Here is a 25,548-nt window from a genome sequence, read left to right on the forward strand (position 1 = left end):
GGGCTCGGAGGGGTGACAGCTCCATCCCAATCCCAACCTATGGAATTCTGTGGGACAGGGGGGATGACAGCTCCATCCCAACCCTGTTCTCCCCATGGAATTGTTTGGGACAGGATGGGGCTCAGAGGGCTCAGGGGGGTGACAGCTCCATCCCAATCCCACCCTGCTCTCCCCACGGAACTGAAGGATGGAAAACCCCAAACCCTTTGCCAATCCCACCCCAAACCTTGGGAGGGATCCATGGGATGGGAAAATCCCTTCCCAAAAACCCCAGGAGAACCATCCTGCTCCTCCCTCTGCCTTTGGCAGCAATTCCAGAGGAGAGGAAGGAAAAGGCACCAAACTTTAGGATAAGGAAGTGTTGGGAAGCTCAAAAGAGCTGGAAATGTTTACATGGACAGGAGCAAAGCTTCCATATATTTTTTTTTTCTATGGGGACTTGGAAAACCCCACCTGGATAAGCTATTGATCCCTAATCCCACCTTTTCCTCCTCTTTTTCCCCTCTCCTTTGCTTCCTTCAATTTCTTGGAACGGCTGGAGAAACCTTCCCTCGCATTCCTCAGAGGTTCCGCTTTGTAACTGCACAAAAAGTCCTTAAAATTCTTGATTTTTCCCACGGGGGAAAGTGCCAAAATTCCTTTAAAATCAGGATTTGGGGCTTTGGAATTCATGGGATTGTCGTGGCAAGTTTTAAATTGGGCTGAGTGTGCACAGGAATATTTAAAAAAGAAAAAGAAAAGAGGATTTTCCAGTTTTTTCTTCCAAGTTGGATGGGAAGAAAGATCCTTCCTTCTTCCCCTCACTTTCACTCCAGGGCTGGAATTTGGTTGGAAAGAATTAAAAAAAATGGGGATAGGGAAGAAGGGGATCCTGGGCAAGGTTGTTTTTCCCAAATTCCTGGAAATCCCAGTTTGCTTCCTTTGCATTTTTTGGGGTGGAATTGGGCTGATCTGGAGCAGGAGAGGCCCCTTGGCGGCTCCATGAGGAACTGAGGAGTTGGGAATTCTCCAGCTGGAATTCCTTGGCTGAAATTCCAGCTGCCCGTGGCCGAGGAGGATGGGTTTGGTGGGAATCTTTTCCTTTCTTCGTGCAATAAAATGGATTCAGGAGCTTTTTATGGAGGAAAGAAAAAAAAAAAAACAAAACTGTCTTTCGTCGTTTCTTCTCTGCGCCCGATGTGCCAGAATTCCCAGTGGGATGGGGGCAGATCCAATCCCTGCTCTGCCATTCCAGAGTGGGAATTTCATGGATCCAACCTCTCCTGCCATCCCATAGTGGGGTTTTTAGGGATCCAATCCCTGTTTTGGCATTCCCAGAGTGGGATTCTTATGGATTTAACCCCTCCTGGCATTCCAGAGTGGATCCAATCCCTATTTTAGCATTCCCAGAGTGGATTTGTGTAGATCCAGTCTCTGTATTTGAATTCCAGAGGGGTTTTTTTATGGATCCAACTTCTCCTGCCATTCCAGAGGGGTTTTTTTGGATCCAATCCCTGTTCTGGCATTCCCAGAGTAGATTTGGATGGATCCATCCTCTCTCCTGCCATTCCAGAGTGGGATTTTTATGGATTTAACCTCTCCTGCCATTCCAGAGTGGGAATTTTATGGATTTAACTGCTCCTGCCATTCCAGAGTGGGATTTTTATGGATCCAATCCCTGTTTTGGCATTCCCAGAGGGGTTTTTTTATGGATTTAACTTCTCCTGCCATTCCAGAGTGGGGTTTTTATGGATCCAATCCCTGTTTTGGCATTCCCAGAATGGGATTTTTATGCATCCAATTCCTGCTCTGCTGTTCCAGAGTGGGATTTTTATGGATTTAACCCCTCCTGGCATTCCAGAGTGGATCCAATCCCTATTTTAGCATTCCCAGAGTGGATTTGTGTAGATCCAGTCTCTGTATTTGAATTCCAGAGGGGTTTTTTAATGGATCCAACTTCTCCTGACATTCCAGAGTGGGGTTTTATGGATCCAATCCCTGTTCTGGCATTCCCAGAATGGATTTGGATGGATCCATCCTCTCTCTTGCCATTCCAGAGTGGGAATTTTATGGATTTAACCTCTCCTGCCATTCCAGAGTGGATCCAATCCCTGCTCTGCCATTCCGGAGTGGGAATTTCGTGGATCCAATCCCTGTTTTGGCATTCCCAGAATGGGATTTTTATGGATCCAATTCCTGCTCTGCCGTTCCAGAGTGGGGTTTTTATGGATTTAACCTCTCCTGCCATTCCATAGGGGGATTTTATGGATCCAATCCCTGTTCTGGCATTCCCAGAGTGGATTTGGATGGATCCATCCTCTCTCCTGCCATTCCAGAGTGGGAATTTTATGGATTTAACTTCTCCTGCCATTCCTGAGTGGTTTTTTCATGGATCCAATTCCTGCTCTGCCGTTCCAGAGTAGATTTGTGTAGATCCTCTGGAAAAGTGGGAATAGCCTCAGGAAAAACCTTTGGAAAAGAAGGAATGGCTCTGAGGGGAAAAGCTCTGGAAATTTGGGAATGACTCTGAGGAAAAACCCCTGGAAAAGTGGGAATGGCCTTGGAAAAAAAGCTCTGGAAATTCGGGAATGACCCTTAGGGAAAATCTCTGGAAAAGCGGGAATGGCCTCGGGATGGCGCCGGAGGAGCGGGAATGATGAAGGGCAATGAAACCCGAGCTCTGCGCCTGCGATTCCCGAGCTTTTCCTGTGGCTCTGCCCCCACAATTCCCTGCTGGGTTTTTTTGGGGAATTTCCCGGTGGAATATTTTTTCTGCCTGCCTGGAGTTGGTGTTGGGAGATTCCACAGATTTTCTATCAGTCAAAACAGGGTTCATTTTATTTTATTTTATTTTATTTTATTTTATTTTATTTTATTTTATTTTATTTTATTTTATTTTATTTTACTTTTTTTTTTTTACTTTATTTTATTTTATTTTTCATTTTTATCTGGTCTTATTATTTTTATATTATTTATTATTTTCTCTTATTTTTTTATTTTAATTTTTCTTTTTCTTTACTTTTTAATATTTTGTTTTATTTTTTTTAGTATTTGATGTTTTATATTTTATTTTATAATTTTTATTATTATTTTAAATTTTTATTTTATTTCCTTTTCTTTTCTTTTTTTTTATTTCTTCTTTCCTTTTTTCCAAAAGCAGCCAGTCCTTTCCAGTAGAAATCCAGGCAATACCAGCAAGGCCCAGTTTCCCCCTGGTATTTTAGTTAATTATTAGAATAAAAATTATTTTAATTAATGTAATTATTGGTGCTACTTTATTACCGCTCCCCATTCTCGGAACCTTCCTGCGCGGCCGTGCTGCCCACCCGACCCCTTCCGCGCGCCGCTCCAGGGCTGCCCGCCGCGCTGCCTGATCGCCGCCGCCCATTCCCGGCCCCGCCGCCGCACCGGGAGCGAGCGGCGCCGCCCCCGAGCCCGCCGGGAGGGGCGGGCGGAGCCGGGCCGGGAAGCGCCGGGAGCCGCGGCGGGAGCGGGGGAAAGGAGCGGCGGTTGGTCAGGCGAACGGCGAGGCGCGGCGCCGGGCAGGCCCCCGCGGGGTCCTTCGGCGACGGGAGCGGAGGGAGCGGGAGCGGCGGCGGCGGCGGCGCGATGAACCTGGAGCTGCTCGGTGCGGGAACGGGAACGGGAACGGGAATGGGGAACGGGAATGGGAGCGGGAACGGGAGCGGGAGAGGGAATAAGAACGGGAATAAAAACGGGAATGGGGAGCGGGAGGGGGGAATGGGGAGGGGTAATGGGAGCGGGAACGGGAGAGGGAACGGGAGCGGGAACCGGAGCGGGAGGGGCAACGGGGAATGGGAACGGGAACGGGAACGGGAATGGGGAAAAAGGAGCGGGAATGGGAATGAGAGCGGGAGGGGGGAATGGGGAGCGGGAGCAGGAATGGAACCGGAGCGGGAACCGGAGCGGGAACGGGAGTGGGAATGGGAACGGGAACCGGAGCGGGCGCTGCGGGACCGGAGGCGGCGGGAATGGCAGCGGGGAGCGGCGGGGGTGGGACGGCGGCGCCACGAAGCTGGAGCTGCTCGGTGCGAACGGGAACGGGAGCGGGGGAAGCGCGGCTGGGAATGGGAATGAGGAAGGAGCGGGGGCGGCGGCACCGGGAATGGGGAGGGCTGGGCCGGTACCGGGCGGGCTCGGCGGGGCCGCCTCTCGCTCAGCCGCCGCTTTCCCGTTCCTCCGCAGAGTCCTTCGGCCAGAACTACCCCGAGGTAACGGCGCTGCCCCCCGAGCGTCCCCCGGCGGGGGCGGCCTGAGCCGGATCCGGCCGGGTCCGGGTGGGCAGGAGCGGGTCTGAGCGGCTCTCACTGGGTCTGAGCGGGTCTTGCTGGGTCTGAGCGGGTCCGGCCGGGTCTGAGCGAGTGGCACGGGGTCTGGCCAGGTGTCACCGTGTCGGATGGGTCCTGCCCAGACACTGTCCCACACTGTCCCTGCACTGCCCCCATGCTTTCCCTGCGCTGCCCCCAAACTGAACCCACATTCCCCACACTGTCCCCGCACTGTCCCACACCATCCTACACTGTCCCTACACTGTCCCCACATTCTCCACACTGTCCCACACTGTCCCTGCTCTGTCCCCACACTGTCCCCACACTGCCCACGCTGTTCCCCATGCTGTCCCCACACTGTCCTCGCGCTATCCCCTCATTCTCCCCACTGTCCCCGTGCTGTTCCTGCACTGTCCCACACTGTCCCTGCTCTGTCCCCACCATCCCCACACTGTCCCTGCTCTGTCCCCACCATCCCCACACTGTCCCCGTGCTGTCCCCACACTGTCCTTGCACTATCCCCACATTCTCCACACTGTCCCCACTGCCTGCGCTGTCCCCGCTGTCCCCACACTGTCCCCACGCTGTCCCCACGCTGTGCCACTGTCCCGCTGTCCCCGCAGGAGGCCGACGGGACGCTGGACTGTATCAGCATGGCTCTGACGTGCACCTTCAACCGCTGGGGGACGCTGCTGGCCGTGGGCTGCAACGACGGCCGCATCGTCATCTGGGACTTCCTGACGCGTGGCATCGCCAAGATCATCAGCGCCCACATCCACCCCGTGTGCTCCCTCTGGTGAGCTGGGAATCCCAGAAATCCCAAAACCCACATCCACCCCGTGTGCTCCCTCTGGTGAGCTGGGAATCCCAAAAAACCCACATCCACCCCGTGTGCTCCCTCTGGTGAGCTGGGAATCCCAGAAATCCCAAAAAACCAACATCCACCCCGTGTGCTCCCTCTGGTGAGCTGGGAATCCCAAAAAACCCACATCCACCCCGTGTGCTCCCTCTGGTGAGCTGGGAATCCCAAAAAACCCACAAAACCCACATCCACCCCGTGTGCTCCTTCTGGTGAGCTGGGAATCCCAGAAATCCCAACAATCCCACATCCACCCCGTGTGCTCCCTGTGGTGAGCAGAGCCCAGGAACTGCGGGAATCCCCATGGAATCCTTTGGGAACTGCAGGAATCCCCAGGGAGCCCCCATGGAATCTCCATGGAATCCCCATGGAATCCCTCAGGAAGTGCAGCAATCCCCATGGAATCCCTCTGGAGTTCCCACGGACTCAACAGGGAATCCCCTGGGAATCCCCATGGAATCCCCAGCTCCTTTTCCCCCCCGGCTGCATTTGACTCCTTTAAGGAATAACATTTTTGGGAATTCCCTGAGCTTCCTTTCCCCTTTGTCTGCATTTGATGCCTTTAAGGAAACTGTGGGAATCCTGAGCCTTTTCCCCTCCCTTTAAGGAATAACTTTTGGGAATTCCCTGAACTCCTTTCCCCCCTAACCTTTAAGGAATAACATTTTTGGGGATTCCCTGAGCTTCCTTTCCCCTTTGTCTGCATTTGGTGCCTTTAAGGAATAACTTTGTTGGGAATTCCCTGAGCCCTTTCCCCCTGCCCTTTAAGGAATAACTTTTTGGGAATTCCCTGGGCTCCTTTCCCCCCCAGCCCTTTAAGGAATAACGTTTTTGGAAATTCTCTGAGCTCCTTTCCCCCCCTGCCCTTTAAGGAACAACGCGTTTCTTTGGTCAGCGCCTGATGGGCACAAGCTGGTCAGCGCCTCCACCGACAACATCGTGTCCCAGTGGGACGTGCTGTCCGGGGACTGTGACCAGAGGTTCCGCTTCCCCTCGCCCATCCTCAAGGTCCAGTACCACCCCCGGGACCAGTAAGTGCCCTGGCAGGGGACTGGGATGCTCCCAGTGGGGTGGAACCGCTGATTTTTGGGGTTTTCTTACGGTTTCCAAGTGGAATTGTTGGTCTGGTACTTACCCCAAGACCAGTAAGTGCCCTGGCACTGGGATGCTCCCAGTGGGGTGAAACCTCTGATTTTTGGGGTTTTCTTGCAATTGTCAGGTCCAGGGGTTGTGTTGGAGTTGGGTTTTTGGGAGGGTGGGGATGGGAGGGAGCTCTTGGAAGTCAGTGGGGGAATGTGTCCTGCCCAATGGCCCTGGCAGGGGACTGGGATGCTCCCAGTGGGGTGAAACCGCTGATTTTGGGGGTTTTCTTATGGTTTTCTAAGTGAGATTGTTGGTTCTGGAGGGTTGTGTTGGGGTTGGGTTTTTGGGAAGGAGCTCTTGGAAATCAGTGTGGGAATGTGACCTTGGGTTTAAAATTCCTGCACTAACTCAGGGAAGAAAAGGAAATTAAAGTCGACCTGAACTTCACATCATTTTGCTGTCTAAGTACTAAAGAAAAGACAACAAAAGTAGGAATATCTTCCATTCCTCAATCCAACTCAATGTTTTTGCTCTAACCATGGAAACCCTTCCCAAGATCTGAAATCCTTGATCCAACTCAATCTTTTTTAGTTCTAGCCATGGAAACCCTTCCCAAAATGTGAATTCCTTGATCCAACTCAATGTTTTTTAGGTCTAGCCATGGAAACCCTTCCCAAAATGTGAATTCCTCGATCCACCTCAATGTTTTTTAGCTCTAGCCATGGAAACCCTTCCCAAAATGTGAATTCCATGATCCAACTCGATCTTTTTTAGCTCTAGCCATGGAAACCCTTCCCAAAATCTCCTCAATTCCTCAGTCCAGCTCAATGCTTTTTTTACTGGAAATCCTTTTCCAAGATATTCTCAATCCACCTCCATTCTTTTTTAGCTCTAACCATGGAAACCCTTCCCAAGATCTCCTGAATTCCTTGATCCAGCTCAATGTTTTTTAGCTCTAACCATGGAAACCCTTCCCAAAATCTGAATTCCTCGATGCAACTCAATGTTTTTTAGCTCTAACCATGGAAACCCTTCCTAAGATCTGAATTCCTTGATCCAGCTCGATGGTTTTTAGCTCTAACTATGGAAACCCTTCCCAAAATGTGAATTCCATGATCCAGCTCAGTGCTTTTTAGTTCTAGCTATGGAAACCCTTCCCAAAATCTGAATTCCTTGATCCAACTCGATCTTTTTTAGCTCTAGCCATGGAAACCCTTCCTAAGATCTGAATTCCTTGATCCAACTCAATGTTTTTTAGTTCTAACCATGGAAACCCTTCCCAAAATCTGAATTCCTCGATGCAACTCAATGTTTTTTAGCTCTAACCATGGAAACCCTTCCTAAGATCTGAATTCCTTGATCCAGCTCGATGGTTTTTAGCTCTAACTATGGAAACCCTTCCCAAAATGTGAATTCCTCGATCCAACTCAATGTTTGTTAGCTCTAGCTATGGAAACCCTTCCCAAAATCTGAATTCCATGATCCAGCTCAGTGCTTTTTAGTTCTAAACATGGAAACCCTTCCCAAAATGTGAATTCCTTGATCCAACTCAATGGTTTTTAGCTCTAACCATGGAAGCCCTTCCTAAGATCTGAATTCCTTGATCCAGCTCGATTTTTTAGCTCTAACCATGGAAACCCTTCCCAAAATCTGAATTCTTGGATCCAGCTCGATGGTTTTTAGCTCTAACCATGGGATCCCATCCCAAAGGAGGCTGGAGTTCCCACCTCTCCCTGGTGTTTCAGGAACAGGGTGCTGGTGTGCCCCATGAAGTCGGCCCCGGTGATGCTGACCCTGTCTGACTCCAAGCACGTGGTGCTGCCCGTGGACGACGACTCCGACCTCAACGTGGTGGCCTCGTTTGACCGGCGCGGGGAGTACATCTACACCGGCAATGCCAAGGGCAAGGTCAGCCCCTGCCCGGGCCTCGGGGCACTCCTGGCTGCCCCCAGGGCAGGGCCAGGCTGGGCAGCAGCGGGAATTCCCCGTGGGAAAGGGGGGTCAGGCTTTGGGAGTGCCCAGCGGGGTTTGGGGTCTGCATCTCTGGGGTGGCGCCAAGTGCCGCGCGTGGGGATTGGGCACCTCGGTGGGTGAGGGGTACGGGGGAGGGGTTTGGGGAGCAGGGAGGGGCACAAGGAGGGGTTTGGGGAGCAGTGAGGGGCACAAGGAGGGGTTTGGGGAGCAGAGGGGCCAAGGGGTTTGGGGAGCAGTGAGGGGCACAGGGAGGGGTTTGGGGAGCAGTGGGGATGGGTTTGGGGAGCAGGGATGGGTTTGGGGAGCAGTGAGGGGCACAAGGAGGCGGTTTGGGGAGCAGTGAGGGGTTTGGGGAGCAGTGAGGGGCAGAAGGAGGGGTTTGGGGAGCAGGGATGGGTTTGGGGAGCAGTGAGGGGTATGGAGGGGGGTTTGGGGAGCAGTGAGAGGCACAAGGAGGGGTTTGGGGAGCAGGGAGGGCACAGGGAGGGGTTTGGGGAGCAGTGAGGGGCGCAGGGGGGATTTTGGGGAGCAGTGATGGGTTTGGGGAGCAGTGAGGGGCACAAGGAGGGGTTTGGGAAACAGACAGTCAGGTTAGGGTTTGGGAACAAGGATGGATTTGGAGAACAGGTGAAGGGCACGGGGATGGATTTGGGGAACAGGAATAGATTGGAGGAAAAGGTGAGGGGTGCAGGGATGGATTTGGGGAGCAGGAATGGGTTTGGGGAACAGGTGAAGGGCACAGCAATGCGTTTGGGGCACAGGGATGGGTTTGGGGAGCGGGAATAGATTTGGGGTAAAGCTGAGGGGTACAGGGGTGGGTTTGGGGAACAGGAATAGATTTGGGGGAAAGCTGAGGGGTACAGGGGTGGGTTTGCAGGGGTTTGGGGAACAGGAATAGATTTGGGGGAAAGCTGAGGGGTACAGGGAGGGGTTTGGGGAACAGGAATAGATTTGGGGGAAAGCTGAGGGGTACAGGGGTGGGTTTGGGGAACAGGAATAGATTTGGGGGAAAGCTGAGGGGTACAGGGAGGGGTTTGGGGAGCAGTGAGGAGCACAGGGAGGGATATGGGGAGCAGGAATAGATTTGGGGCACAGGGATGAGTTTGGGGAACAGGAGGAGATTTGAGGAGCAGGTGAGGTGCACAGGGAGGGGTTTGGGAAATAGGTAAGGGGCATGGGGAGGGGTTTGGGGGACAGAAATGGGTTTGGGGGACAGGGATGAGTTTGGGGCACAGGAATAGATTTGGGGAACAGGTGAGATGCACAGGGAGAGTTTTGGAAAACAGGGACAGGCACAGGGATGGGTTTGGAGGATAGGGACAGATGCAGAGATATCTGCAGGGTTTGGGGAACAGCTGAGGGATTGCTTGAGGATCCTGGAGGAGTTTTCCAACCTCAGGGATTTTGGGATCTTTGTCTGGACTTTGGTTTTGACACATTTTTGGGATGTTTTCCCGGCGTTTCTGTCTCAGCAGCTCCTGCAGTGTCCCCGGGTGGGCTCCCAGGGTTCTGTTTCAGGTGAAGCCACTGATTGTTCTCTGTCTGCTCAATCTTCAGATCTTGGTCTTAAAAACAGACACTCAGGATCTTGTTGCTTCCTTCAGAGTGACCACAGGGACCAGCAACACCACGGCCATTAAATCCATCGAGTTCGCCCGCAAAGGGAGGTGAGCGCCCCAGGGGGATCCCAAAACTGCAGAGAGCTCCTCAAACCCCCCCAGTTCTCCCACAGCACAGGATTTGTAATTGATCAATTGATCGATTGATTGGTTTTTCATTGATTTGTCCCCCGTTTTGGTGCAGCTGTTTCCTGATCAACACGGCCGACCGCATCATCCGCGTGTACGATGGGCGGGAGATCCTGACCTGCGGCCGCGACGGCGAGCCCGAGCCCATGCAGAAACTGCAGGACCTGGTCAACAGGTGGGGACAGCCCTGGGGACAGCCTGGGGACAGCCTGGGGACAGGGCAGGGCCTGGGGACAGAGCAGGGCTTGGGGGCAGCCTGGGGACAGGACAGGGGCATAGGGACAGCCTAGGGACAGGGCCTGGGGACAGGACAGGGGCATGGGGACGGCGAGCCTAAGCCCAAGGAGAAACTGCAGGACCTGGTCAACAGCTGGGGACAGCCTGGGGACAGGGCAGGGGCCTGGGGACAGCGAACCCAAGCCCATGCAGAAACTGCAGGACCTGGTCAACAGGTGGGGACAGCCCTGGGGACAGGGCTGGGGCATGGGGACAGCCTGGGGACAGCCTGGGGACAGCCTGGGGACAGGGCAGGGCATGGGGACAGGCAGGGGCATGGGGACAGGTGAGGGGCACAAGAGAGGGGTTTGGGGAAGAATCTGAAAAACATAAAAGCTAAAACCTTAGACACAGGTTCTGAAAAATATAAAAGCTAAAATCTAAAATATAAAGGCTTAAATATAAATAATAAAAAAAAATAAAAATTTAAGCTTAAATGTAAAAGCAGCACAGAATCTGAAAACCATAAAAAGCTAAACCTGAGGTGTCCCATCCCTCTTTGCTCTGGGTGCAGGAGCCCCTGGAAGAAGTGCTGCTTCTCAGGGGATGGTTATAAAGCTTAAATATAAATAATAATAAAAAACCTTAAAGCTTAAATATAACAGCAGCACAGAATCTGAAAAATATAAAAGTTAAGCCTAAAATCTAAAATTTAAATATAAATAATAAAAAATATATATATTAAACTTAAATATGAAAGCAGCACAGCATCTGAAAAGCATAAAAGGTAAAACCTAAAATATAAAGGTTATATATGAATAATGAAAAAAAATTAAATATAAAAGCAGCACGGAATCTGTAAAATATAAAAGTTAAACCTAAAATATAAAACTTAAATGTAAATAGTAAATATATATATATGTAAACTTAAATATGAAAGCAGCCCAGCATCTGAAAAAGATAAAAGGTAAAACCTGAAATATAAAGGTTATATATGAATAATGAAAAAAATTCAATATAAAAGCAGCACAGAATCTGAAAAATATAGAAGTTAAACTTAAATATAAATAATAAATAAATATATATATAAACTTAAATATGGAAGGAGCCCAGCATCTGAAAAACATAAAAGGTAAAATTTAAAATATAAAGGTTATATGAATAATGAAAAAAAAATTAAATATAAAAGCAGCACAGAATCTGAAAAATATAAAAGTTAAACCTAAAGTATAAATAATAAATATATATATATAAACTTAAATATGAAAGCAGCACAGCATCTGAAAAAGATAAAAGGTAAAACCTGCAATATAAAGGTTATATATAAATAATGAAAAAAACAAATTAAATATAAAAGCAGCCCAGAATCTGAAAAATATAAAAGTTGAACTTAAATATAAATAACAAATATGTATATATATATATAAACTTAAATTTGAAAGCAGCCCAGCATCTGAAAAAGATAAAAGGTAAAACTTAAAATAGAAAGGTTATATATGAATAATGAAAAAAAAAATGAAAAATAAAAGCAGCACAGAATCTGAAAAATATAGAAGTTAAATATAAATAATAAATAAATAAATAAATAAATATATATATATATATATATAAACTTAAATATGAAAGCAGCACAGCATCTGAAAAACATAAAAGGTAAAACCTGAAATATAAAGGTTATATATAAATAATGTAAAAAAATTAAATATAAAAGCAGCACAGAATCTGAAAAATATAGAAGTTAAATATAACTAATAAATAAATAAATAAATAAATATATATATATAAACTTAAATATGAAAGCAGCACAGCATCTGAAAAACATAAATGTAAAACCTGCAATATAAAGGTTATATATAAATAATGAAAAACAAAATTCAATATAAAAGCAGCCCAGAATCTGAAAAATATAGAAGTTCAACGTGAGCCACCCCGCGGTGTTTCCTGGCTGCAGGACCCCCTGGAAGAAGTGCTGCTTCTCGGGGGATGGCGAGTACATCGTGGCGGGCTCGGCGCGGCAGCACGCGCTCTACATCTGGGAGAAGAGCATCGGCAACCTGGTGAAGATCCTGCACGGCACCCGCGGGGAGCTGCTCCTGGACGTGGCAGTGAGCACCTCCTCCCCCAGCCCCTGGAGATCCCTGGCATTTGGGAATTCAGCTGGCACACTTCCTCCTGTTTGCTAATTCAGGTGGTTTGGGGTTTTTTGTTTTTTTTTGTGTCTCCTCGTTTTTTCGCTGCCCGTTGATTGCAGTGGCACCCGGTGCGGCCGATCATCGCCTCCATCTCCAGCGGGGTGGTTTCCATCTGGGCTCAGAACCAAGTGGTGAGTCAGGGTTTGGGGTCATTCCCTTGGGAATAGGGTCTGGAATGGGCTTGTCCAGGGAAATTTCGGCTGTTCCATCCTTGGGAGTGTCCCAGACCAGGTTCAGCAACCTGGGATAGGGAGAAGTGTGGAGCTGGTGATTCCTTCCAACCCAGAGCATTCCAGGATTCTCTGTACTGGTTTGGGTGGGAATATTGGGAATAAATCCTTCCCTGGTTGGGGCTGGGATGGAATTCCCAGAGGAATTTTGGCTGCTCCATCCCTGGGATTGTCCCAGGCCAGGTTCAGCAACCTGGGACAGGGAGAAGTGTGGAGCTGGTGATCCCTTCCAAGCCAAACCAGTCCAGGATTTCCTGGGCTCAGAACCAAGTGGTGAGTCAGGGTTTGGGGTCATTCCCTTGGGAATAGGGACCTGGAATGGGCTTGTCCAGGGAAATTTTGGCTGTTCCATCCTGGAGTGTCCCAGGCCAGGTTCAGCAACCTGGGATAGGGAGAAGTGTGGAGCTGGTGATCCCTTCCAACCCAGAGCGTTCCAGGATTCTCTGTACTGGTTTGGGTGGAATATTGGGAATAAATCCATCCCTGGGGGCTGGGATGGAATTCCCAGAGGAAATTTTGGCTGCTCCATCCCTGGGATTGTCCCAGGCCAGGTTCAGCAACCTGGGATAGGGAGAAATGTGGAGCTGGTGATCCCTTCCAAGCCAAACCAGTCCAGGATTTCATGGGCTCAGAACCAAGTGGTGAGTCAGGGTTTGGGGTCATTCCCTTGGGAATAGGACCTGGAAGGGACTTGTCCAGGGAAATTTCGGCTGTTCCATCCCTGGGAGTGTCCCAGGCCAGGTTCAGCAACCTGGGATAGGGAGAAGTGTGGAGCTTCCAAGCCAAACCAGTCCAGGATTCTCTGTGCTGGTTTGGGTGGGATTTTGGGAATAAATCCATCCCTGGTTGGGGCTGGGATGGAATTCCCAGAGGAGCTGTGGCTGCTCCATCCCTGGGAGTGTCCCAGGCCAGGTTCAGCAACCTGGGACAGGGAGAAGTGTGGAACTTCCAACCCAAACCAGTCCAGGATTTCCAAGTGCTGGGTCAGGGTTTGGGGTCATTCCCTTGGGAATAGGGCCTGGAATGGGTTTGTCCAGGGAAATTTTGGCTGCTCCATCCCTGGAAGTGTCCCAGGCCAATTTGTGCTGCTTTGATGGGATTTTCCTTGATTTTTTGATGCTTTTATGGGATTTTCCTCAATTTTTTAATGCTTTTATTGTATTTCAACAAGATTGCAGATCCACAAAATAATTCAGGTTGGAAAAACCCTCCCAGATGCCCAATTCCAGCCATTCCCAACTTTCTCCCTTGCCCATCCATATTTTAAACCCCTCCAGGATTTGATTCCTCAAAATTCAGGAATCCAATGCTGTTTGTTTATATTAAAACTGCTTTTTTATGATTTTTTTTTCCAGGAAAACTGGAGTGCTTTTGCCCCTGATTTCAAGGAGTTGGATGAAAATGTGGAATATGAGGAGAGGGAATCAGAATTTGACATTGAGGACGAGGATAAGAGCGAGCCAGAGCAGACAGGTGCTGCCCAAAAAATTCCCCAAAAGTTCCCCCAAAAGTTCCGCAAAAATTCCCAAAAAATTCCACAAAAAATTCTCAAAAATTCCCCAAAAATTCTCCAAAAAGTTCTCCAAAAATCCCAGGGAATTCCCAATCTCCCTGGATCCTCCTTGGCCATGTGGTGGTGCCCAAAATCCTGGAGAAAAAAAAAATAAATCCTGGAATGTGAAAAATTATGGGAATGAGAATTTTTCCTTGTTAATGCTTCCTATTAAAGCACTTCCCATAATTTAATTAATTGGATTTTAACAATATTTTAATATGAATTATTTTAGGGTTTTTTCTGCTTTAAAAGGAAATATTTTAGGTTTCTTTTGTGCTTTAATAGGAATTCTTTTAGGCTATTGTGCTTTAAAAGGAAATATTTTAGATTTTTTTTTGTGCTTTAATAAAAAATATTTTAGATTGGTTTCCTCCTTTAACAGGAAATATTTTAGGGGTTTTTGTGCTTTAATATGAGTTACTTTAGGTTTGGTTTGTGTTTTATTAAGAAATATTTTAGATCTATTTTTTGCTTTAATAGGAAATATTTAAGTTTGTTTTCTGCTTTAATTTGAATTATTTTAGGCTCGTTTTGTGCTATAATAGGAAATATTTTAGATTTGTTTTTTGCTTTAATAGGAAATATTTAAGTTTGTTTTCTGCTTTAATTTGAATTATTTTAGGCTCATTTTGTGCCGTAGTAGGAAATATTTTAGTGGGGTTTTTTAGGGTTTTTTCCTGCTGTGACAGGAAATTCTCCAGGTTATTTTTTGCTGCAGCAGGAGCACTCCAGGTGCTTTTCCTGCCTTTAATTCCCGTTTTCCCTGGCCCCAGGTGCAGATGCTGCAGAGGATGAGGAGGTGGACGTGACCAGCGTGGATCCCATCGCCGCCTTCTGCAGCAGGTGCCAGGCCCTGGAGTAACACCCTGACCCAGAAACTCGTTAATGGGCACTAATTAACCTCCACAGAACCTTCCCTTTATACGCCACAACATTCCCTTTAAATGTTCCCGTTACAAAACCCAAAATTCCCTTTATAAACCACAAAATTCCCATTAAAAAACCCAAAATTCCCATTCCCAAGCGCTATTACAAGCCCCGTTCCAAACCCCAAAATTCCCATTCCCAAACACTGAACTTCCCACCCCAAACCCCAAAACTCCCACCCCAACCCCCCCAATCCCCAAAATTCCCATATCAAACCCAGTTCCAAACCCAAAATTCCCATCCCAAACCCCAGAATTCCCATTCCAAACCCCCCACCCCGAACGTCACCATCCCCACCCCAAACCCAAAATTCCCGTTCCAAATTGCAAACCCCATCCCAAACCCCAAAATTCCCATCCCAAACCCCACCATCCCCACCCCAAACCCCATAAACTCCCATTGCTGACCATCCCCATCCCAAATCCCAAAATTCCCATCCCAAACCCCCAAAACTCCCACCCCAAACCCCCCAAAATTCCCATCCCAAGCCCCACCATCCCCACCCCAAACCCCATTCCAAACCCCATAAACTCCCATTGCTGACCATCCCCATTCCAAACCCCATTCCAAACCCAAAATTCCCATCCCAAACCCTGTTTCAAACCCCAAACTCCATTACAAACACATTCCCAACCCACACCCCAAAACTCCCACCCCCAAACCCCAGAACTCCCACCCCAAACCCCCAAAATTCCCACCCCACACCCCAAAACTCCCACCCCAAACCCCAAAACTCCCACCCCAAACCCCCAAATTCCCATCCCACACCCCAAAACTCCCATCCCAAACCCCCAGAACTCCCATCCCACACCCCAAAACTCCCACCCCAAACCCAAACCCACCCAAACCCCAAAACCCCCAATCATCCCACACCCCAAACTCCCACCCCAAACCCCAAACTCCCACCCAAACCCCCAAAACTCCCATCCCAAACCCCAAAATTCCACCCCAAACCCCCATCCCAACCCACCCCAAACCCCCCCAAACCCCCAGAACTCTCACCCCCAAATCCCCGGTTTCGCCGTCCAAGGAGCTGGAGCGGGGCGTGGCGCTGCTGTACCTGCCCATCGCCTCCCATCCCAAACCCCAAAACTCCCATCCCACACCCCAAAACTCCCGCCCCACACCCCAAATTCCCATCCCAAACCCCACTATCCGTCCCATCCCCGCAGCAACAAGGAGCTGGAGGGGACTGGGGCGCTGCTCTACCTGCCCATCGCCTCCCATTCCAAACCCCCAAAACTCCCACCCCAAACCCCCAAACTCCCATCCCAAACCCCAAAACTCCCACCCCAAACCCCAAAACTCCCACCCCAAACCCCCAAACTCCCATCCCAAACCCCAAAACTCCCATCCCAAACCCCCAAATTCCCACCCCAAACCCGGTTTCCGTCCGTCCCCGCAGCGACGAGGAGCTGGAGGACGCGCGGGCGCTGCTCTACCTGCCCATCGCCCCCGAGGTGGAGGACCCCGAGGAGAACCCGTACGGGCCCCCGCCCGAGGCCCTGCCCGGCGCCCTGCCCGACGACGCCCTGGGCCCCGACAAGAAACGGCCCGGCTCCTCGGACGGGCCCCAGAACCCCAGGAAAAAACCCAAAACCACCAACATCGAGCTCCAGGGAGTCCCCAATGACGGTGGGTGGGAGAGCTCAGGGGTTTGGGGTCTGCGGGGTTTGATCCCGAGGAATTTGGGGTTTGGGAGGGATCTGATCCTGAGGGGTTTGGGGTTTGATCCTGAGGGGTTTGGGGTGTTGGGGTTTGATCCTCAGGGGTTTGGGGTGTTGGGACGGAACTGATATGAGGGGTTTGGGGTTTTGGTAGGGATCTGATCCTGAGGGGTTTGGGGTGTTGGGACAGAGCTGATCTGAGGGGTTTGGGGTCTTGGGGTTTGATCCTGAAGGGTTTGGAGTGTTGGTAGGGATCTGATCCTGAGGGGTTTGGAGTTTTGGGAGGGGTCTGATCCGAGGGGTTTGTGGTGTTGGGATCTGATCCCAGGGGGTTTGGGGTGTTGGGGTTTGATCCTGAGGGCTTTGGGGTGTTGGGCGGGGTCTGATCCTGAGGGGTTTGGGGTGTTGGGGTTTGATCCTGAGGGCTTTGGGGTGTTGGGGTTTGATCCCGAGGGGTTTGGGGTGTTGGGATACTGATCTGAGGGGTTTGGGGTTTTGGTGGGGTCTGATCCTGAGGGTTTGGGGTGTTGGGGTTTGATCCTGAGGGGTTTGGGGTGTTGGAGGGTTCATCCCAAGGGATTTGGGGTTTTGGTAGGGATCTGATCCTGAGGGGTTTGGGGTTTGATCCCGAGGGGTTTGGGGTGTTGGGGTTTGATCCTGAGGGGTTTGGGGTGTTGGGGTCTGATCCTGAGGGGTTTTGGGTGTTGGTAGGGATCTGATCCTGAGGGGTTTGGGGTTTTGGTGGGGTTTGATCCTGAGGGGTTTGGGGTTTGATCCTGAGGGGGGTTTAGGGTGTTGGGGTTTGATCCTGAGGGGTTTCGCGTGTTGGGAGGGTTCTGATCCAGGGTTTCAGGGTTTCAGGGTGTTTTGGGAGGGATCCAATCCCAGGGGTTTTGGGGTGTTGGAAGGGATCTGATCCTGAGGGTTTTATGGCATTGAGAGGGATCTAGTCCCAAGGTTTTGGGGGGCTGGGGGGTTGATCCCAATGGGTTTGGGGTGTTGGGAGGGAACTGATCCCTAAGGTCTTTGGGGTTTGGGGGGAATCTTATACTCGGGGTTTTGGGGTGTTTTGGGAAGGGTCTAATCCCAAGGGTTTTGGGGCATTGGGAGGGATCTGATCCTGAGGGGTTTGGGGTGATGGGGTTTGATCCTGAGGGGTTTGGGGTGTTGGGAGGGATCCAGTCCCAAGGGTCTTGGGGATTTGGTGGGATCTGATCCTGAAGGTTTTGGGGTGTTTGGAAGGATCTGATCCCAAAGTGCATTTGGAGAGATCTGATCAGGATTTCAGCGTTTTTAGGATATTGGTAGGGATCTAATCCCAAGGGTGTTGGAAGGGGTGTGATCTTTAGGGATTTGGAGTATTAGGAAGGATCTGATCCCAAGATTTCGGCATTTCAACTCACCCCAAACCCCCATTTTCCCCCCCATTTCCCCCCCTCCAGAGGTGCACCCGCTGCTGGGCGTGAAGGGCGACGGTAAATCCAAGAAGAAGCAGGCGGGCAGGCCCAAAGGATCAAAAGGTAAAGACAAAGATTCTCCATTTAAACCGAAACTCTACAAAGGGGACAGAGGTTCTTTACCTCTGGAAGGAGCAGCCAAGGGTAAAGTGCAGGCGGAGCTGGGCCAGCCCCTGACAGGTAAGGACGGTGTCACCTCCCTGGTGGCTTTGCTTTGTCACCCCTCATCCTTTGAGCTCTCTGCGGCATCCCCAAAATCCTCCCTCCCCGCTCAGCTGCTGGCAAGGAGAGGCAAAATTGGATTTTTTGGGGTGGTTTTTTTTGGGTGAGAAATCGGAATAAAATCGAGTTCTGCGCATGGGAAAATGGACGGGGGGGGGATTTCTGTGTGCTGCACGTGGAGGGGTTTGTGGGGTTGAGGTGGTCCTAAATTCAAATTATTTTAATTATTTTTATTGCTTTAATTGCTTCCTTCTGCTCCTGCAGAAATCAGGAAACATTTTGGTTGATTTTGGGGGAAAATGAAGGATTCCATAGTTTTGTGGTGGTCCTAAATTCAAATTATTTTAATTGGTTTAACTGGTTTAATTCTTTCCCTCTGCTCCTGCAGAAATCAGGAAATATTTTGGTTGATTTTGGGAGAAAAGTGAAGGATTCCACAGTTTTGTGGTGGTCCTAAATTCAAATGATTTTAATTATTTTAATTGCTTTAATTCCTTCCTTCTGCTCCTGCAGAAATCAGGAAATATTTTGGGGGAAAAACAAAGGATTCTGCAATTTTGTGGTGGTCCTAAATTCAAATTATTTTAATTGGTTTAATTGCTTTAATTTCTTCCCTCAGCTCCTGCTGAAGTCAGGAAATATTCTGGGGGAAAAATGAAGGATTTTGCAGTTTTGTGGGTGCTGAGATGTTCTTAAATTCAAATTATTTTAAGTCTTTTAATTCCTTCCCTTAGCTCCTGCAGAAATTATAAAATATCCAGGTTTGGGGTTGATTTTTGATGGATAATTGGAATATTGAAGGATTCTGTGATTTTGTGGATGCTCAGAGCTGTTCCTAAATTAAAATTATTTTAATTCCTTCAATTCCTTCCCTCAGCTCCTACAGAAATTATGAAATACCTGGATTTTAGTTGGTTTTGGGGGAAAAAGGAGCATAAAAAATAATTTACTGAGAAAAAAAACTATGGCATAAAATCCAGGAGCTGCATTTCCTATTCCCAGCTGTGCTGCAGCCCTTGAACTCCACTTTAATTCCAATTTAATTCCACTTTAATTCCACTTTAATTCCAATTTAAACTCCAGTGGCTGCACATAGGGAGAAATTCGGGATTTTTGCAGGAGAATTTTGCAGGAGAAATTTGGGATTTTCCTCCTTCACAATTGCTGTAAATAGGCAAAAAATCAGATTTTCCCCCTTTTTTTTTTGCAGTATTTTGCTGCTTCCAGAGCAGGACACCTCTGTTGAGACCCTGAATCTCAAACTTTTCCCATTCTCCTTTTTTTGGGGGAAATTTCCTCCTTTTTTTTGGGAAAACCTCCTCCAGGCCCAGCACAGAGAACACAATTTTGGCTGCAATGCTGATTTTTTAAAAAAAAGATTTTAATCCAGAATTCAGCCTTGGGACACAACCCAGCTCCAAAAATGGATCTGATGCATCAAATTCTGCATTTCCTTGATTCCAGCAGCTGCCCCCGTGGCTTTTAGGAATTTAGGAATTATTTTAATTCCTTTAATTCCTTTAATTTCCAGGAGTGATTTATTCTCTTTTTTCCCCTCCCCTTCCTGCTCAGCTCCTTGGTGTTGCTTGTCCTGATCTTTGTTGTTTCCAGGAATGGGAATTTTTGATGGGAAAACCTTGGGAATGTTCTCTGGGAATGTTTGCACCTGGAAAAATCCAGGATTGGAGCAGCCAGGAGCATCCTGGGGTTGGGTTTGGGTGGGATTTGTCTCTTTTGGGGGATTTTCCAAGATTTTTGGATGTTTTCAAGGATGGCACCTCGATCCTCACAGGGCTGGCTTGGAGATGATTAATTTCATGTTAATGATTGCTTTCATCGCTGCTAATTAATATAATTAACAACAGAAATAAGAAAGGATCATGGCCTGGGAGGTGAAAATTGGGATTTCCAAGGAGAATTCCAATCCTTGGCTTCCAAACAGTGCAGGATCCTTGGATTTTCCATCTTGGAGGGGCTGCTCACGGAAAAACAGCTTTAATTTTTTAATTAACATTTAATTTTTGATTAACGTTTAATTTTTAATTGCAATTTAATTTTTAATTAACATTTCCTTACTTGGGGGGGGGTGTTTGCTGATTGTGACTTTGTAGCTCAGCTGCCGTCCCTAATTCCTGCTTTTCTTTTGGCCTCACTGGGAAATCCCATTCCCAATCCTTCTGGAATGTTCCAGGCCCAGCAGCAGAGCAGCCAAACTCCTCTCCTGCTTTTTCTGCTTTTCCCTCCTCCTTTTCCCAGCCCTGTTTGGAAGGATTTTGGTGCGGATTTGCCGTTGCTGCAGGAAACTCTGGGATTTGTTTCGTTGCTTTTAGGCTGGGATGAGATTCCTGAGCCAACCTGGGAATTTGTTTTCCTCAAAAACGGGTTCACACCCAAATCCCACTGGATTTTCCCATCAGCTGGAGGTGGCAGAGCTCCCTAAAATCTGCCTTTAGGTTTTTGCTGCCTGTGGTGGATTGGGATGAAGGGAAATAGGGAGAAATTCCTGCCTGGAATTGTGAGGAGTTCCCAGAGGAATCCTTGGAAATGTCCATGGGTTGAGGTTGGAGCATCCTGGATGGGATTTAAGCTCCTTTCCCACCCAAACCGTGACATTTCCATGAAAATCCACATTTTCCTGGAATTCCTGAGCCACATTGGGAGAGGGAAGAATCCATCCCTTGGCTCTTCCCAAAGCCGCAGAATTCCATGGAATTCCCTCTTCCCTTTGTTCTCTTTGTGCCTTGGACCCAAAATCCCCGACATTTTTGGGCCACCAGAGGTTCCAGGACATTCCAAACTCCCCTGGAATTCCCATGGAATTTGGATCCAGGCTCCCTTTCCCATCCTGGCTGCAAGGAGTGGGAATTCCATGAATTCTGCTGCTTCCTGCAGGACCCAACCTGGTGCTGGAGCAGGGAGAATTTTCCTGGGAAATCTTTGGGATTTCCATGTGGGAGCTGCATGGCTGGGACTGGGATTCATTCTCTTCCTTTAATTAATCCTCTTCATTAATTCCCTTAATTCATTTTCTGCTGGCAGAAAAAACCTTAAAATCAGATTTTTTTTTTTGGTGTTAAACTCAGCTTTCAGCCTAAAAACAAGACAGATTTCATCATTTTACAGTTCAGAATAAAATCCTCTTCTCTGGCTTCACCCACACTTAGGTGGGGCTTTATTTCCTTGGTTTTCCTTGGAAATTTTGGGAATTATGAATTATTTCACGCCAGCATAGTTTGGGAATAAAGAATTTCCAAGCCGTGCTGCACTCCCAGAATCTCAAATGAATCCCAGAGCTGTCACCAAGCAGCCTCTTGGTGCTGAAATTTTGGGGTTTTAGCTACAAAATCCCACCCTCTCCCACTTTTCCCCCGCATTTCCCATTTTTCCCTGCATTTCCCATTGTTTTTTCTACATTTCCCAATTTTCCCCGCATTTTCCATTTTTTTCTAGATTTCCCCTTTTCCCCCACCCTTCCCATTTTCCTCTGCATTTCCCATTTTCCCCAAAATTCCCATTTTTCCCTTCATTTCCCATTCTTTTCCCTTCATTTCCCATTTCCCCCTGCATTTCCCATGTTTTTCCCTGTACTTCCCATTTTTCCCCTACATTTCCCATTTCCTCTATCATTTCCCATTTGTTTCTACATTTCCCATTTTTCCCCTCCATTTCCCATTTTTTCCCCAGTATTTCCCATTTTTTTCGTTACATTTCTCTTTTTTTTTCTACATTTCCCACTTTCCCCCTGCATTTCCCTTTTTTTATACACATTCCCCATTTTCCTCTCCATTTCCCATTTTTCCCCTCCATTTTCCCATTTTCCCCTCCATTTCCCATTTTTTCCCCTGCATTTCCCATTTTTTAATATATTTCGCATTTGTTTCTACATTCCCTATTTTTCCCTGCATTTCCAATTTTCCCTCTGCATTTCCCTTTTTTTATATACATTCCCCATTTTCCCCCTCCATTTCCCAATTTTCCCCTGCATTTCCAATTTTCCCCCCTCCATTCCCCATTTTCCCCCTCCATTCCCCATTTTCCCCTCCATTCCCCATTTTCCCCTGCATTTCCAATTTTCCCCCTCCATTCCCCATTTTCCCCCTCCATTCCCCATTTTCCCCCTCCATTTCCCATTTTCCCCTGCATTCCCCATTTTCCCCTCCATTCCCCATTTTCCCCTGCATTTCCAATTTTCCCCCTCCATTCCCCATTTTCCCCTCCATTCCCCATTTTCCCCTGCATTCCCCATTTTCCCCCTCCATTCCCCATTTTCCCCTCCATTCCCCATTTTCCCCTGCATTTCCAATTTTCCCCCTCCATTCCCCATTTTCCCCTCCATTCCCCATTTTCCCCTGCATTTCCCATTTTCCCCTCCATTCCCCATTTTCCCCCTCCATTCCCCATTTTTCCCTCCATTCCCCATTTTTCCCTCCATTCCCCATTTTCCCCTCCATTTCCAATTTTCCCCCTGCATTTCCAATTTTCCCCCTCCATTCCCCATTTTCCCCCTCCATTCCCCATTTTCCCCTCCATTCCCCATTTTCCCCCTCCATTCCCCATTTTCCCCCTCCATTTCCCATTTTCCCCTCCATTTCCCATTTTCCCCTCCATTTCCCATTTTCCCCTCCATTTCCCATTTTCCCCTGCATTTCCCATTTTCCCCCTGCATTTCCCCATTTTCCCTGCTCCCCCTGGGGCTCTCCGCGGTGCTGCGCACTCACTTTTCCATCTCTGCTCTCTTCAGCAGGTGGTGCAATCTCAGAGTTGCTATGAAGACTCTCCCTCCCCTCCCTGTCTCCTTTCCTCTCTTGGCTCCCCAGTGGTGGAAAATGCTGGAATTCCCAGGCAGGACTGGCACAGACTGAATTCCAAGGATTTCAGGGAGTGATTTGGGGCAGGAATGACTCTGCAAGAGGGAGCAGCTCCATGCTCGGATCAGGCTGGGACTGAGCTCCAGCCGGGAATTTTTGGGGACAAATCCCCGTCCCAAAGTGACCTGAGCCCCTTCCCTGCCACTCCAGGGCCTCTCCACCTTTGATCTCCCAAAATCTCTCAGCATTCCTGGATGGAAGAACAGCCCAAAGTGTGAGTTTGGATTCCTCACTGTCTCCTGCCTCCTTTTCCAGCTGGGAATTCCCAGCTCTCTGAGCCCGGCTCTTCCCAGGGCAGAGCTGCTGATCCCAGCCCAGATTTTCAGGAATTTCCAATTCCTGAGGCCCCTCTGGAATCTGCCTTGGTTTTGTGTTTGTTTTTTCCCACTCTGCCCGTGGCAGAAGGAGCAGCTTTAGATAAAAAAGTCATTTTCCAATGGTTTTTTTTCCCAGCCTGTGATTCCCAAAGCTCTGCTGGAGTTCCCTCCTGTCCTTTCCAGTGGTTTTGTTCCTTTTCCTCCCTGGAAAATTCTCCTCCAGGAATATCCAGGCTCCTCCTTGATAAACAAAAACCGATTTTTTTTTGGTCAGAACCGAAGCAGAACTTTTCCAAAGGGTTTCTGTTTTTCCCACTTTTGGGTTAAAAACAGGATCTGGCAGCTCATTCCCAACTTTTATTCCTTCAGGAATCCCTGTAGGAATGGGAATGGCATTTCCCTGTCCAGCACTCACAGCCTGGCTCTTATCCCACACCAACATCCTGATCAAAGGAAATTTCATTCCTAAATCCATTTTTTTCCCCCCAGACTTTGGAGTTTCCTTGCTCTCAGTGTTCCCCCAGGTGGAATTATTGGGATTATCAGGAGCTATTTAAATTTCCTGGGTGTCCTGCAGACATGAAAAGCAGGAAGTGAGCTGGAAAATGACGAATTTGCAGCCAGAACCTTGCAGGTGTAAAAATGAGGAGAGAGAAAACATTTGGAAATCAGAGGTTTGGAAATTTTTCAAAACTTGATGTTTTCATTCCCAGCTTTGGGGACATTTGGGTTCGTTTGGGGAAATTTATGACCACGAGTGTAAAATTCCTTTTATTTTTGGTTCTTTTCGCTTGTGGGGTGACTCTGCTGAGCCAAACCCACCCTGGGTGCTGGGCCTGACCCCCCAAATTAAAAATGCCCAGGCCAAGGTTCTGCAGGTTGGGTTAAAGCATTGAATCCCCCCAAATTCAGCTTCCCCTCTGTACAGTGTAAATGCCTTTGTTTATTCCCACCCTTCTTTTATTTCCTGCTTTATTCCCATCTTTATTTCCTGGTCTGTTCCCATCTTTATTTTATTTCCATCCTTCATTTTATTTCCTGCTTTATTCCCATCTTTTATTGTATTTCCTGCTTTATTCCCATCCTTATTTTATTTCCTGATTATTCCCATCCTTATTTTATTTCCCAGTTTGTTTCCATCCTTATTTTCTGTCCTGGTTATTCTCATCCTTATTTTATTTCCTGCTTTATTCCCATCCTTATTTCATTTCCTGCTTTGTTCTCATTTTTTTTTCCTGGTTACTCCCATCCTTATTTTATTTTATTTCCTGGTTATTCCCATCCTTATTTTATTTTATTTCCTGCCTGATTCCCATCTCTGTTTTATTTCTCATTTTGTTCCCATCTTTATTCTGTTTCCTGCTTTGTTCCCATCCTTATTTTATTATATTTCCTGGTTATTCCCATCCTTATTTTATTGTATTTCTTGCTTTATTCCCACCCTTATTTTATTTTCTTTCCTGCTTTGTTCCCATCCTTATTTTCTTTCCTAGTTTATTCCCATCCTTATTTTATTTCCTGGTTATTCCCATCCTTATTTTATTTTATTTTATTTCCTGATTTATTCCCGCCCTTATTTTATTCCCTGGTTTTGTACAATATTGGAGCAGCTCCTGCAGCAGTGGTGGTTCTGTGTTTGTAAATAAAGAGGTACCTTCCGTTTCCTAAAATCCACGGGTAAATCTTGGCTTTTCCATGGAAAAGTTGGGGGTTCCTGTCGTGCTGGAATTCGGGATCTTTCAAACACGCCGCGTTTGGGGTTTTTAGGGTATTTTTTGTTGGTTTTAGTGAAGGGAGAGGAGTAAAACCAAACGCTGAGCGCTCAGGGAATGGAATTCCCAGCCAGGGAATGTCCCAGGCCAGGCTGGGCGAGGTTTGGAGCATCCTGGGATGGTGGAATTGTGGGATTTGAGGTCCCTTCCCACCCAGAGCAGTCTGGAATTCCCAGATCCCTGAGTGCGCTCG

At 48.1% G+C, this 25,548-nt stretch overlaps 1 protein-coding gene across 3 annotated transcripts; it reads left to right on the plus strand.

Annotated features, from left to right (window-relative positions):
* The first annotated feature begins 3,548 nt into the window (after positions 1-3,548).
* RBBP5 (RB binding protein 5, histone lysine methyltransferase complex subunit) lies at positions 3,549-25,030 on the plus strand. 3 transcript variants are annotated; one of them, XM_030965660.1, is made up of 14 exons: positions 3,549-3,607; positions 4,186-4,211; positions 4,892-5,064; positions 6,015-6,158; positions 7,956-8,118; positions 9,742-9,851; positions 9,988-10,107; positions 12,100-12,253; positions 12,400-12,471; positions 13,926-14,043; positions 14,899-14,968; positions 16,458-16,687; positions 18,162-18,356; positions 23,140-25,030. In XM_030965660.1, exons 1-14 carry the CDS (start codon positions 3,589-3,591, stop codon positions 23,166-23,168), a joined length of 1,623 nt encoding a protein of 540 aa, XP_030821520.1. In that variant the 5' UTR covers positions 3,549-3,588; the 3' UTR covers positions 23,169-25,030. The 3 variants fall into 3 exon arrangements, with proteins under 3 accessions (XP_030821520.1, XP_030821521.1, XP_030821519.1); XM_030965661.1 differs by having other exon boundaries at positions 18,162-18,239; XM_030965659.1 differs by lacking the exons at positions 3,549-3,607; positions 4,186-4,211; positions 4,892-5,064 and having other exon boundaries at positions 6,034-6,158; positions 23,143-25,030.
* Positions 25,031-25,548: the final 518 nt, after the last annotated feature.

Source organism: Camarhynchus parvulus, chromosome 26, assembly GCF_901933205.1.
Source record: "Camarhynchus parvulus chromosome 26, STF_HiC, whole genome shotgun sequence".
Classification (NCBI taxonomy): Eukaryota; Metazoa; Chordata; class Aves; order Passeriformes; family Thraupidae; genus Camarhynchus; species Camarhynchus parvulus.

Bases quoted from the DNA above. Each gene is read 5' to 3' on its own strand.
- RBBP5 (XM_030965660.1), top strand. The intron at 4,212-4,891 runs GTAACGGCGCTG...CTGTCCCCGCAG, and splicing joins TCGGCCAGAACTACCCCGAG to GAGGCCGACGGGACGCTGGA. The intron at 18,357-23,139 runs GTAAGGACGGTG...TGCTCTCTTCAG, and splicing joins GCTGGGCCAGCCCCTGACAG to CAGGTGGTGCAATCTCAGAG.